At 40.9% G+C, this 12,715-nt stretch overlaps 2 protein-coding genes across 3 annotated transcripts; one reads left to right on the forward strand and one right to left on the reverse strand.

Annotated features, from left to right (window-relative positions):
- Positions 1-1,406: 1,406 nt before the first annotated feature.
- On the reverse strand, positions 1,407-2,701 carry LOC148086577 (growth arrest and DNA damage-inducible protein GADD45 beta-like). Its single transcript, XM_087784752.1, has 4 exons — positions 2,535-2,701; positions 2,354-2,455; positions 2,005-2,266; positions 1,407-1,921 (listed from the first exon to the last, which is right to left on the reverse strand). Exons 1-4 carry the CDS (start codon positions 2,576-2,578, stop codon positions 1,808-1,810), a joined length of 522 nt encoding a protein of 173 aa, XP_087640878.1. The 5' UTR covers positions 2,579-2,701; the 3' UTR covers positions 1,407-1,807.
- Positions 2,702-7,562: 4,861 nt separating this feature from the next.
- Positions 7,563-11,227, forward strand: LOC148086578 (survival motor neuron protein-like). 2 transcript variants are annotated; one of them, XM_087784739.1, is made up of 10 exons: positions 7,563-7,684; positions 7,800-7,877; positions 8,171-8,275; positions 8,351-8,551; positions 9,331-9,519; positions 9,624-9,716; positions 10,025-10,132; positions 10,532-10,648; positions 10,852-10,888; positions 10,949-11,227. In XM_087784739.1, the coding sequence occupies exons 1-9, from the start codon at positions 7,637-7,639 to the stop codon at positions 10,885-10,887; spliced, it is 975 nt and encodes a 324-aa protein (XP_087640865.1). In that variant the 5' UTR covers positions 7,563-7,636; the 3' UTR covers position 10,888; positions 10,949-11,227. The 2 variants fall into 2 exon arrangements, with proteins under 2 accessions (XP_087640865.1, XP_087640866.1); XM_087784740.1 differs by lacking the exon at positions 8,351-8,551.
- The last annotated feature ends 1,488 nt before the right edge of the window (positions 11,228-12,715 follow it).

Here is a 12,715-nt window from a genome sequence, read left to right on the forward strand (position 1 = left end):
TCCTTACTAAAGCCTCCCCTTCCCCAACTTGACCCCAGGAGAGTTAAAAAAAACAAAAACTAATTGTAGTTTTATCAATTTTATCATAATTCAACACGAACCACCATATTTTATCCTAATTCGCTCAATGCTGGATTATAAATACAATAGATTAAATATAAGGAGCCATTATCTTAATTTAAATGTTTAATTTGATGTATTTATGGTTTACATTTTATATTTGGTAACGTCTGCTGTGAAGAGTTGCTCAAATTAATTTCATGTTACAGGACTGTTGTTGCATTTAGATAATATATAGATTCTGATTCATGTATTAGTACTGTGTTAAATGTTGCCATTTTTGACATTAGTATGTTGATGACACGCTGATGACACAACTTCAATCTCCATTTTAATGGAAGCTCATTCTTAGCATCCGCGACTAGTTTTAAGATGAATTAATTTAAGCTGATAATAGTTTAATTTCAAGTTTGCTCTGTCCGCATAAAAGGACTTGCTAGACCAGATTTGGACTCGAGTACATATGCCATGTCCTACTTAGTGAACCATTGTATGACACTGCTATTATTATTACGATTGTTCCCTTGTTATGTTATTATTGTTCACCAACTTAATTTAGAACTTCATCAGACACATTTAGAAGAATTCAAGATCCTTAGTTTAAATTGTACTGTTTGTTTTTTTTAGTTGAAATGTATTTTGTTCAGAACAACGATCACATACAAGATGTCGACTGAAGAATTTAATATATTTTCTTGTTTTATAAGTTTGAACAACAAAACACAGAATGTTTTTTTCTTTTCAATAAATACTGTCATAAAATATCTGTTCTGAACTATTGTTTGACTGATTTATTTTTAAAATGGTGGGAATGGAAGAGATGTTGCTGTGTTGAATATTATACTATTTTTAGAAGAAGTACATAAATAACCTACAAAATCCAAGTTTATCCTTAGTTTCCACCCAAGAATTATGATCTGTGTGCACTTTGCACTCGTTTTCTCAGTTCTGTCGCTGCTGTGCTGAGGCTGAAACCACAACTTACACAAAACAAGTTTTCCCCGAGTGATCAACAAAGTTCAACCGAAGTAAAAGTGACATTTTGCGACCTTTGAAAGAGTTGAGTCACCAAGATAACCATCTACAAAACTCAAATAAGTGCTTGACTTTAATTTGAAAAATGCAGAGTCATGAGATTTGCATAAGCAAGTCAGTCTGCTGGTAAAGTATTTGTTTTAAAAGTTAATGAGTTGGTATTTTATTGCTCAAAATACAGCATGTTATTCCTCGGGAGTGTTTCTGTGCTCAGAGATAAGTGGATGGAAGTGAGATGACTGAGGTGAGAGGGTGTTGAAGTGAACATGTATCTCTGCAGCAGCTCAAACAAATCACTCAGATATCAATAATTCTTCTTCATCAATTTATTGATCGGTGGTTAACACACGTGCAAACATGGGATCAACAGGTGTCTCAGCACAAGAGACTGGTAAAAGCACAAGCGTCCAGGTGAGCGCACACCTGTGGCTTCAGCCCTGCAGCGGTCACTGAGTCACGTGACAATCCAAGCTCTCTCCCAAGGAGCAGATTCTGGTCCCGCTTCCTCCCTCCAGAACACCCGATAAATGTCCCCGCTGACACCTCAGGCGACGGGAGTCCAGTTTCGACCCGGTTGCGATTCTGGAGCAGGTTCCGTCCCCCACTCTCCTCAAACGCCAGGGTTCCCTCTTCTGAACGAGGTCGGTCGTTTGCTTCAACTCTTTTCTCACCGCTCGGCGGCGGTCTCAGCGTCAAGAGTGCAGGGTGCGGATCAGCGGTCCTGCAGCTCCAGGCTGGGCACCCACTGGTTCCTGTAGCGGCTCTCCTTGCAGAAGTTGCTCACGTCCTGCAGGGCTTTGCACTGGAGCGGCTGCACGGGTGGGTTCTGAAGGAGGAGGGAGAGAGAGGAGGGTTAGCCTCATGACGTCACGGAGACTAGGGAGTTAGACTCTGGTTATGTGGACTCACCGTGACCAGGATGCAGTGCAGGTCCCGGGGCTCGTTGCCGTTGCTGTCCTCGGCGTCAGAGGAGGAGCAGGAGGAGGAGGTGGTGGAGGAGGAGGAGGAGTCCAGCACCTGAGCCAGGCGCCTCATGCCGGACACGCGCACGATGTTAATGTCGTTGTCGCAGCAGAAGGCCTGCAGGAGCGTGAAGTGGATCTGCAGCGCGATGTCGTGCGCGTCCTCCTCGTCCGTGGCGAGGATACACAGGACCACCGAGTCCGGGTCACTGCAGAGACGAGGTACCGATCAGCATCATCTTCATCATCACCATCTTCATCATCATCATCATCATCTTCATCACTCAGATACTTACACATTCATGAGCTTCGCGGACTCGTACACTCCCACCGTGACGCAGTCCTGACGCTGCGCCGCCACCAGCAGCTCCTCCAGAGCCAGACTCTCGCTCTCCATCCTGCAAGAACACAAACCAGGGTCAGGATTCTGTCCTCGACACGTGAACGCACCACGGGTTCTAATAGACACGAACTTACTTCTTCTCGGTGCTGCTCGAACCCACGACTTCCTCCAGAGTCATGCTGAAGTCAGAGTAATAATCCACAAGATCCAGGATAAAAAGAGTCAAATATCCACAGTAGTAATCCAGGAGTACGAGTCCAGAAGAGTAAAGTCCAGATCAGGTGCTTGAAAAGTTCCTGTGAGGCTCAGAAAGGAATCTGACCGGTGGAGTCGAAACCAGCTCCTTATATACCCGCCGGGGCGGCGTGCGTCAGCTGACTGGCTCGGCCTCGCTCTGATTGGTCGGCAGTTTCCACCACGTGTGCTGTGATTGGCGACTCGCTTTTGCTATGTTTGCGCTCCCACGTGGGCGGTTTCGGAGAATCCCCCGCTCTTTCCTTCACCTCCTCCTCCTCCTCTCCTCCTCCTCTTCCTCCTCTTCCTCCCATCACTCTGTTTACTGGACAGTCAGAGCTTCTGCGTCTTTCCCCTAAACCTCCAGCACTTACAAGAAAGAAACTCATGCTTTGTGTAACTTCTATGTGCAAGAAAATGATCAAATTAAACCTATTTTCAAAACGATTCTATACACACGGACTGGTTTATAATGACGTGCAAATCTTTAAAACAAATAAAAATAAGTTGCATGAATATAAAAAATGTTGCATAGTTTCTGACCGAGGTCTGGTGCGCCCCCCAGCGGTCGGACCGGTGGAACTGCAGCACGAAACCTGCGGGCATGTCGGAACAGAACTCTCTGTGGAACCAGTTCCTGTCGAACAACAAGGTCAGGAAAGTCCGGTCGAGACTCAGCAGCGGGTTTGCCGGACAGTTTCAAAGTAGAGGGGATTTCAACTGGAAGTCAAGTGGTGCGGTTTTTGTTTTCACCCTGTTTAATAAAAAATAAAAAATAAATTCATGTGTGACTTCAATATACTAGAAGCTTTACTGTACAATACATCATAAATATAAATACCACCACACCTGCAAAACTGATATTACTATTAATGCTTAACTTTTGAAACTATATATTATTGTTTTTCATTTATATTTATTTCCTTATTTTATTCTGTAGTTATATCATCAAAAACAAAAATCGCCTGGTACCTTTATAACACTGGCAGGTAAAGTATTCTGCATATGAGAAGGAAAAATAATAAAATATTATATATTATTATAGGTTACCAACTTTATTTACAAATTCGAATTAACATGTTATTACGGAATAAGTATTTTTTTATACGTCATTATTTGATACTGATTGTAAAAAAAAAATGTAATGTTTCTTTAAAATATGAATTTATTTTAATTTTGTTGATCAAAATGTGTCAGTCAAAATATAGAATGCAACATTATTATATATTTAATATTCCAAAAAATAAATATTTAATATTCAAGCATGTTGTGTTGCAGATGCACCAACATGTCACACAGTTGTTCCACATTGAACCTGTTTGTCATCACAATTGATTGTAAGTGATTGTGAACCAATCAAACCTATAATCATTAACTGAGTGTCCATTGATAAAGCAGGACACGTGACCGCTGAGGTCCTTGAAGAGATAAATCAATCACGCTAGTGACGCAGTCTTAATCCCACTCAGATTATCTCTGATTATTGTTAAATTGAACGATGATGTAACACATTCAGATCTTTGTAAAAACCTAATCAATCTTTATTAGCAATTACAAACATTTTTGTAATCCCATTCTGCCGAGTCTTGGTCAATTTACTGATGTAATTGTTTTACTTCTCAGGCTGAAAGTAAGTGCAGGTAACAAGTCAACGTTCATTTAGAGTCGCTGTTTTATTAGTGGCTGTGTAGCGCTCTCTGCTGGTTTATATTGGTCACAACAACAACACTTTTCAACTCTACATGAAGACATTATCAAATAAATTATATACTTGCAAAAATCCCCATCAATCATTATTTTCAGTTCTCACAGAGTAGACAATAGATACGCTACATTAAAATAAATACACGTAAAATAAACTACACTCACTTATATTCTCCCCTTAACTTCAAAAATTGTGTAAACATTTAAATATATATATTTATAAAATGTCATAATCATAATATGCGTTTTTTTAATCCAAAAAATGTTTCAATGTATGAACTCTGATGGATGTTGTACAACTTTTAATCATTTAATTTATTTATTTTTTAGTTAATTTAACAAACTTGTTCTGACTTGTCCTCTTTGAACAAATAAACTGTTCAAGATTGGATTAATGACAATTATGTAAATGAGATGAGCTTCACTGATCAATTCCTGATTAATCATGAGTCGTTAGCGTGTTTATCAAGTCACTCATTTAACATGAGAACTAAACTTTACTGTACATCAAAGTTAAGCATTTTTCCGAATTATATTTGGGGGGGTTTTCTACTACTTTTTAATATCAATCACTCAACATAAATAACATGTTCTTAAATTTAAAATGTTTTAATCATGTGAAATTTGATATCTATTAGTCAATTTTTAACCAAAATATTCAGCATCAACGATCCATAGGATCGGTATAGAACATATTCAACATTATTATTACGCTTGTTAGGGATGAACATATTTTAACGGAAATTATATTGATAAAAAAATATATAATTAATTAAACCATTAATTGCTAAATGGTATTTCGGGAGGATCTGAATATTAAACACAAAATCACATCTTTACGTTATCACTTGTCATCTGTTGGAGATCAAGTTTGTCTCACTTGAGCTTCATGGTCTGAACATTGTAATGACTCAAATCTTCACTAGTGTCAGGGAATGCGGAGGTTTCATTTATTCAAGAAAAGAAAAGAATAGTAAGAGTATTCAAGGAGTTGTCGGCCACCTCTTATCTCAACACACCGAGGATGTTATTGAGTGTGAATTTCCTGCAGGGCTGCTGCTACAGATGAACGTGTGAACCCCAGAATAAACTCACTTGACTTTAAAGTCACAATCCACAGTGGAGCTGTTAGATCTGGAGGCGCCGACACCTCGTCCGCGCGAACATTCAACTCCTCGCTGAGGAACTTTACCAGAGGATGTGATTTAGAAGTTTAGTCCCTGAATAGTCGACGGTGTGGCAAATTAATCTGACGTTTAACGCTTCATTATTGTTCTCATAAATGAGTCCTAAACATGAGAAATTCTGTTTTCAAATACATTTATTGCTCTTAGCTTTAACACTTGTGTTTCGTTTTGCTTGTTTTGCAGCATCAGCTAGCTTGTTAGCCTAGCTCACGTTAGATGATCTGTTTTACGATCTATTTCAATGATTATTGAATGTTTAAGAAATTGCTGGAATTCTGACAAAGAAAACAACATTCGTAAGAAATAAATGTGATTATATCCTGCTTTATTATCTTTTGTTATCTCACCACCGCTAAGCTACTTAGCATTGGTTAGATTCTTACTTGACCAATGTCTTTGAACATAATTGAACTGTTTAATGAGAAAATATATATATATTTATGTGCATGTGTATAGATGATCCCAATTTTGTTCCAAATGTATGTCAATAGATCAAGTCTTAATGTTGCTTATATTAGCCTAGTTAGCTTATAGCGCGACTGCTAAAAAAAAAGCTATCTTTTAATGTTGTATGTAAAGAGGTGTTTAAATATGTTTTTTAACATGAAGTGATGTATTGTTAGTTTAAGTTCTAGCAGCTCCTTCAGAGAAGTTGTAAAGGAGAAAAACAACCAAATGGATTTAATCAGCTTTTTGAACAAAAACAACTTTTATATATGACTAAGAGTTTGTGAGTTTAATGAAGAATAGTTTGGAGTCATGAAAATGAAACAGAACAATTAAGCGAATCCACAAAAAAAGCAGTGAAAAAGTGTGTGAGTGTGTGAGGCCTCCTGCTGCCCTCACTCGTCTGCAGTCTCCTGGTTTTCCTGCCGCTCTTCCCTCTCCCTTCATTTACATCCGACACGTCTTTAATCTCTCATTTCTCCCCGACAGTCCTCGGCCTCATTTCCAGGATCCATGAAAGGCCTCCAGAATACACGGATAACATTTCTAATTGTTTCACAAATTTCCGGCAGCTTCTTCTTTTCCCTAATGAACGATCGACACACTCGAGTTAAGCTTGACTTACTGCAGACCACACTGGGAGAAAAAAAAGTTTTATTTTTTCATTCTTTGAGGGATTTCATTCCACTTTACATTTAAAATGTTGATGGATCCATAGTATTGTTCTCAAGATATTGGGGGATGAATTGAAAATACCTCGACCTGTTGTGTCATTTTATGAGGTTAATATCTTTATCTATTTCAATTAGGACAATAAACGTAACTATTGATTTATGCACTTTCAGTAACAATTATATAAGGCAACATCTCACACAATAAATAACATAATGAAATAAATCAGTGTCAAAGACGACACAAGCACATCATCATGGCCATATTTGAGCATGTGTCAACAAACATCAGACATAATGTTGTGGTGTCCATGTATTGTTCCCATTGTTGTTTTTTAATTCATATTTCAGCTTGTATGTTTATTTTTCTGAATTATCTTTTCTTCAATTACAACTTTTTGGACTGGTCCTCATTTAACCATAAACAATATGGTATTCTAATGAGGAGAGGTGCGTTTTGACTACTTCAGTTAGAATGCTGACACGGCAATCGGACAAACAGAAAAATAAAATAAAAATAATAAATAAATAATTTGACAATGTAATCTTAAACATCTGTCATCAACAGTAAAAATACTTTTTTTTTTCAGACTTTAAATTTGAAACAGAGAAAAGCTTAACACATATTGCCTTGTTTTAAATTATGGGTGACTCAACTCAAATCAAGCACTTTTATTGTTGTTGTTTTTTACTTTTTTTGTGTGTTTCAGATATCAATTGCTCTCTATTAAACTATACAATTACATTTGTTGTTGTTTGGTTTTTTTTGTGCTTTTTTAAAAATGAATTACTAAATCATTGCCATTGAGATGTATTATCAATTTTTTATTGCATAAAAACGTTATTTCTAGCGCTTGAAAAAACTTTAATTGTAAACGGAAATGATGGATGTTGACGCAGCTGCGCGCGTTTATTTTGAAGCTCTAAACCGGAAGCCGTTTTAAATAACTTGACTCAGGTGTGTAATTGAAAATTTAAAAACCAAGAACGGTGATGAGTGAAGCGACTATGAATACGTTGTGTAGCGAAAATGCTCAACAGGTAAGAGTTTATCTTTAAAAAGTGTTTAGTTGCAATTTACTTCACCAACTCTCAGCTAACAGTCATGCTAGCGGCTATCAAGCTAGCACGCTTACATCTTCCTTTAATCCACCAGAACGAACCTGTTCAGCCCGGGGAGATGGATCCGACGACACCCCTGATAAAACCCTTGAAAGTCCTGGATTTATCTAAGGTTTAATGTATTATTTATTAATACAAACTAATAACTTGCATTCTAGTCACAGTGTTTATTATTTCCACGTGGTTAGTCAGCTCCATCAAAGGTTAGCATGAACGCGTGTGTGTTAAACATACAAATTAAAAATAATTGTGCAAATCTTTACTTTTAATTTAACTTATAAGAAAAAAAGGCAGAATGAAAAAGACATAATATTGTGCATTATGCTATTCTTTACTGAAATACAGTAAGTGTATTTTGTAATTCAGTTAAAGATAAAACTCATTTGAATTGCATTTTATTGCAAGGATCCCACCGGCACGAATAACTCAGCAGTGGTGGAGAACAATGGTGAAGATTCAAAGGTGCAGGAGGAAGATCCACTTCCTGCGTCCAGTAACGCCCAAGTACAGGTAACCTCTGACCTCTCCATTCACTTCCTGCTCACGTAACCGTACAAGACATGCAGGTGGTGTTTGTGTCACAAGTGGAAGGTGGGTGACGAGTGTTGGGCCGTGTGGTCTGAGGACGGTGTGGTGTATCGTGGGTCAGTGGTGGCACTGGACGCTGACGGCTGCAGGGTTCGCTTCAGCGACTACGGCAACGAGGAGGTCGTGAAGTTGAACTCGCTGTCACTTCATCCACAGGAGGACACTCGGGTGAAACAGAAGCATGTAGATGAATGTGAGGTGAGGGTCACCGTCGAGAGTCCCGACATGACATCAGTAGATCCTATTAAAATGTGTACAAATAATTTTTATTCTTAATAATAGTCATTGTGATGGTTGTTGTTTTGGGAGCCTGATAGTTTTGTTACTTCACAAAGAAGAGGTTCCACAAATGACACTTTTTTTATCCAGGTTATGAAATAGTCTTTTTTCTGTGGGTGACAGGAACCTCTTCTGTCAAAACCTGGACTGTATATTTATCTTTAGTCGCCACGATATTTAAGACCAGCACACTTTCCTCCGCTCTCTCAGTTTGACTCTACAGATATATTTACTGCTACCAATCATTCTGACCCAGACTGACCTGCAGTTGAGTCTCTAGTTCATTCAGAGAATTGATGGCTTCACTGCAGATTTACAACGTTTAAAAGTGTTTCTTATATAAATAACTTTTGTTGCTTAATTTGACTTGACCGTATTTTTATTGCAAAATTGTTTGTACTAATATTGTACTCATGTTTTATTATAAATGATGCTAAAAATCCACATTATTCAGTGCTATATATCTCACTGGACTCCATCGTGTCTCTCTGGACTTGATGTCAAAGACTTAATGCACCATTAAAATACCATCACAGAGCGTAACTTGGAAAAGTTAAATTGCAGTTTAAGGTTCCTTCTGTAAAAACACTTTTCGTTCTATCTGTACTTGCTAAGGTACCCGAGTTCCTCCTCACGACGACGCTTGATGAGTGGATTAAAACAAAAGTGAAAAGCTCTGCTTGGTTTTGGTTCTGCAGGAGTGGAAGGCCGGGTCTCCTTGTCGCGCTGTGTTCTCCGAGGATGGGCTGGTGTACCCGGCTGTGGTGCTGTGGGTGAAAGGTCTGCGGTGCCGCGTTCGCTTTGACGTCTACAACAACGAGGAGGAGGTGGACATGGACAGCTTGCTCAGATCTGATGAGCTACATGGAGCCAGCAGAGCAGACAAGGTGAACCTGGGACCGTTGTTTCTTTAAAACTCCACATACAAGTGTCTGAAACAAACTTCACCAGTTGTTTTTTTTTTAAATCCATGACCGGACATGCCTCACAGGTCGGCAGCTTCAGGTCCACGGACTGGAGGAGGAGACGGCGGGAGGAGAACCAGAATGAGCGAGGAGCTGGAGTAGAGAGGCCCTCCCCTGTGGCGAGTACCTTTAATGGCCACGAGGTGGCGACGTGATGACCATCGTTGCATACTTGAATGTGGCGTCATCAGTCTTATTAAAGAAACAAGTTGCTGTGTTTAATAAACATCACCACGAAAAAAATAGTTGAGCCTAACGGTTACTAAACAGTTTATAAAATAAATCCTCTACAAGTAAAATGTGAGTTACAATGTTAAACACCTATTTTGGCAAAATAATTCATGAGGATAGTCTGACCTGAGCCTTGTGTTGTCATGTGTGATGCACACAACGGGCTCTGATACAAAGTTTCTCTGTATTTCTTCAGAAATCCAAAGTGGAAAAAGACAAACCCAAAAAAGGCAGTCCTGCAGAGAAGTCCACCAATCCTAACTTTCCTGTTCTCCCTCCATTTCCTGATCACTTGAACTTCGGGGTAAAGCGATTGTATTGAGATGTCTGTGAACTGAGTCACAAACCCACTCTCAGTGACTCACTGCTTTTTAATTCCGTTTTCACTCATGTGATTTGGCAAGTGTCCACTAGAGGGCGCTAGTAATGGCACACGATTAGACTTTTCTCTGAGCCTTGAAATGCTCACTCTGGTACCTTGTTATTCGATCAACTATGTGCTTTAAGTTTTCTAATATTTGGAGCAGAAACATTTACCTGACACAAGTCTTGGTGACCCACCACTTGTTTGTACATAACGATATTTGATCGAAGAGATCTGAGCGAGTTCATGATTGAAAGAACTTTAAGGAAGACGAGTTGATCGTTTTTTTTCTCGACCAGTGAGACCAGCTCCTTGAACGACAGTCCTTGTGTTCCACAGGAGCCTCTGACCTTCACCCCCCCTCCGCCTTTTGCTGGGAAAGACCCGGGAGGCGACGCCACGTCCAGCATGATGATGATGTGGTACATGTGCGGGTATCACACCGGCAGCTTCATGGTCAGTAACTCATCTTTAACTGCAGTTAGTCGGGACCATGATGTCTGCTGATGATGTGGTGGCATCTAGTGAGAGCGAGAGGAGGAACGATAGAAGGAAGTGGTTGAGAGTCATTCAGAATACATGTTGAAAGGGTCAGGAAGCATGATTGAAGATGTTCTACTGATGGTCCTCAAACACATGTGACCATGTGGTGTTTTCAGGCTCAGCAGCGCCACAAGTCGAGCTTCAGCGACTGAGGTGAGACAGAACCTTCTAAAACTTTGGAAATAAAACTCTTAACGTTTCTGTCCTACAAAGGTTTCAAGAGCCGTGAAGCTGGTGCTGCGGTCGGTGAATTTAAGTTTTATATAAATATTTTATTTGTTCTTACTTGATTGATTGCTATGTTTTTTTTCCATTTGTTGAGATGATGAGTTTCATTTGATCGTTAAAAGAGACAAATATGTTCTGTTATTAAAGTGAAGGTTGGACACATCACTGCTAAAAGGAAGTCGTGAGAAGCACTTGTGTCTGATTTGATTGTCCAGCAGTTTTTAGAGGTCGATCGAGGGTCAAACTGAGGAGGAAATGAGATGAGATCTGACGTCGGAGTGAGTCATGGCTTCTGATGGTCCTTCTGGAGTCATCGTGAACAGAGAAGAAACAATATGATGGGTTTAGAAAGTATCTTTTATCTGTCTTAGGCCTTTTTCTGTCGTGTCTCTGCCGTGTCTCCTCCATCCTGTCTCCTCGGACTCTGTTGTGTCTCCTCGGACTCTGTTGTGTCTCCTCGGACTTTGTCGTGTCTCTTCCATCCTGTCTCCTCGGACTCTGTCGTGTCTTCTCCATCCTGTCTCCTCGGACTCTGTCGTGTCTCCTCCATCCTGTCTCCTCGGACTCTGTCGTGTCTCCTCCATCCTGTCTCCTCGGACTCTGTCGTGTCTCTTCCATCCTGTCTAATAGGACTCTGTCGTGTCTATTCCATCCTGTCTCCTCGGACTCTGTCGTGTCTTCTCCATCCTGTCTCCTCGGACTCTGTTGTGTCTTCTCCGTCGTGTCTCCTCGGACTCTGTCGTGTCTTCTCCGTCGTGTCTCCTCGGACTCTGTCGTGTCTTCTCCATCCTGTCTCCTCGGACTCTGTCGTGTCTTCTCCGTCGTGTCCTGGACTCTGTCGTGTCTTCTCCATCCTGTCTCCTCGGACTCTGTCGTGTCTCTTCCATCCTGTCTAATAGGACTCTGTCGTGTCTTCTCCATCCTGTCTCCTCGGACTTTGTCGTGTCTTCTCCATCCTGTCTCCTCGGACTCTGTCGTGTCTTCTCCATCCTGTCTCCTCGGACTCTGTCGTGTCTCTTCCATCCTGTCTCCTCGGACTCTGTCGTGTCTCTTCCATCCTGTCTAATAGGACTCTGTCGTGTCTATTCCATCCTGTCTCCTCGGACTCTGTCGTGTCTTCTCCGTCGTGTCTCCTCGGACTCTGTCGTGTCTTCTCCGTCGTGTCTCCTTGGACTCTGTCGTGTCTTCTCCGTCGTGTCTCCTCGGACTCTGTCGTGTCTTCTCCATCCTGTCTCCTCGGACTCTGTCGTGTCTTCTCCGTCGTGTCCTGGACTCTGTCGTGTCTTCTCCATCCTGTCTCCTCGGACTCTGTCGTGTCTCTTCCATCCTGTCTAATAGGACTCTGTCGTGTCTCTTCCATCCTGTCTAATAGGACTCTGTCGTGTCTTCTCCATCCTGTCTCCTCGGACTCTGTCGTGTCTCTTCCATCCTGTCTAATAGGACTCTGTCGTGTCTCTTCCATCCTGTCTAATAGGACTCTGTCGTGTCTTCTCCATCCTGTCTCCTCGGACTCTGTCGTGTCTCTTCCATCCTGTCTAATAGGACTCTGTCGTGTCTCTTCCATCCTGTCTAATAGGACTCTGTCGTGTCTTCTCCATCCTGTCTCCTCGGACTTTGTCGTGTCTTCTCCATCCTGTCTCCTCGGACTCTGTCGTGTCTTCTCCATCCTGTCTCCTCGGACTCTGTTGTGTCTTCTCCATCCTGTCTCCTCGGACTCTGTTGTGTCTTCTCCATCCTGTCTCCTCAGACTCT

Source organism: Callionymus lyra, chromosome 2 (genome assembly GCF_982586985.1).
Source record: "Callionymus lyra chromosome 2, fCalLyr1.hap1.1, whole genome shotgun sequence".
Taxonomy (NCBI): domain Eukaryota; kingdom Metazoa; phylum Chordata; class Actinopteri; order Syngnathiformes; family Callionymidae; genus Callionymus; species Callionymus lyra.

Excerpts from the sequence above, each read along its gene's own strand:
- LOC148086577 (XM_087784752.1), bottom strand. The coding sequence starts at position 2,578 with ATGACTCTGGAGGAAGTCGTGGGTTCGAGCAGCACCGAGAAGAA. Across the intron at positions 2,456-2,534 it reads TCGAGCAGCACCGAGAAGAA|GATGGAGAGCGAGAGTCTGG; the intron begins GTAAGTTCGTGT and ends GTGTTCTTGCAG. Across the intron at positions 1,922-2,004 it reads TGCACTGCATCCTGGTCACG|AACCCACCCGTGCAGCCGCT; the intron begins GTGAGTCCACAT and ends CTCCTCCTTCAG.
- LOC148086578 (XM_087784739.1), top strand. The coding sequence starts at position 7,637 with ATGAGTGAAGCGACTATGAATACGTTGTGTAGCGAAAATGCTCAACAG. Across the intron at positions 7,878-8,170 it reads AAGTCCTGGATTTATCTAAG|GATCCCACCGGCACGAATAA; the intron begins GTTTAATGTATT and ends TTTTATTGCAAG. Across the intron at positions 10,133-10,531 it reads CTGATCACTTGAACTTCGGG|GAGCCTCTGACCTTCACCCC; the intron begins GTAAAGCGATTG and ends TGTGTTCCACAG.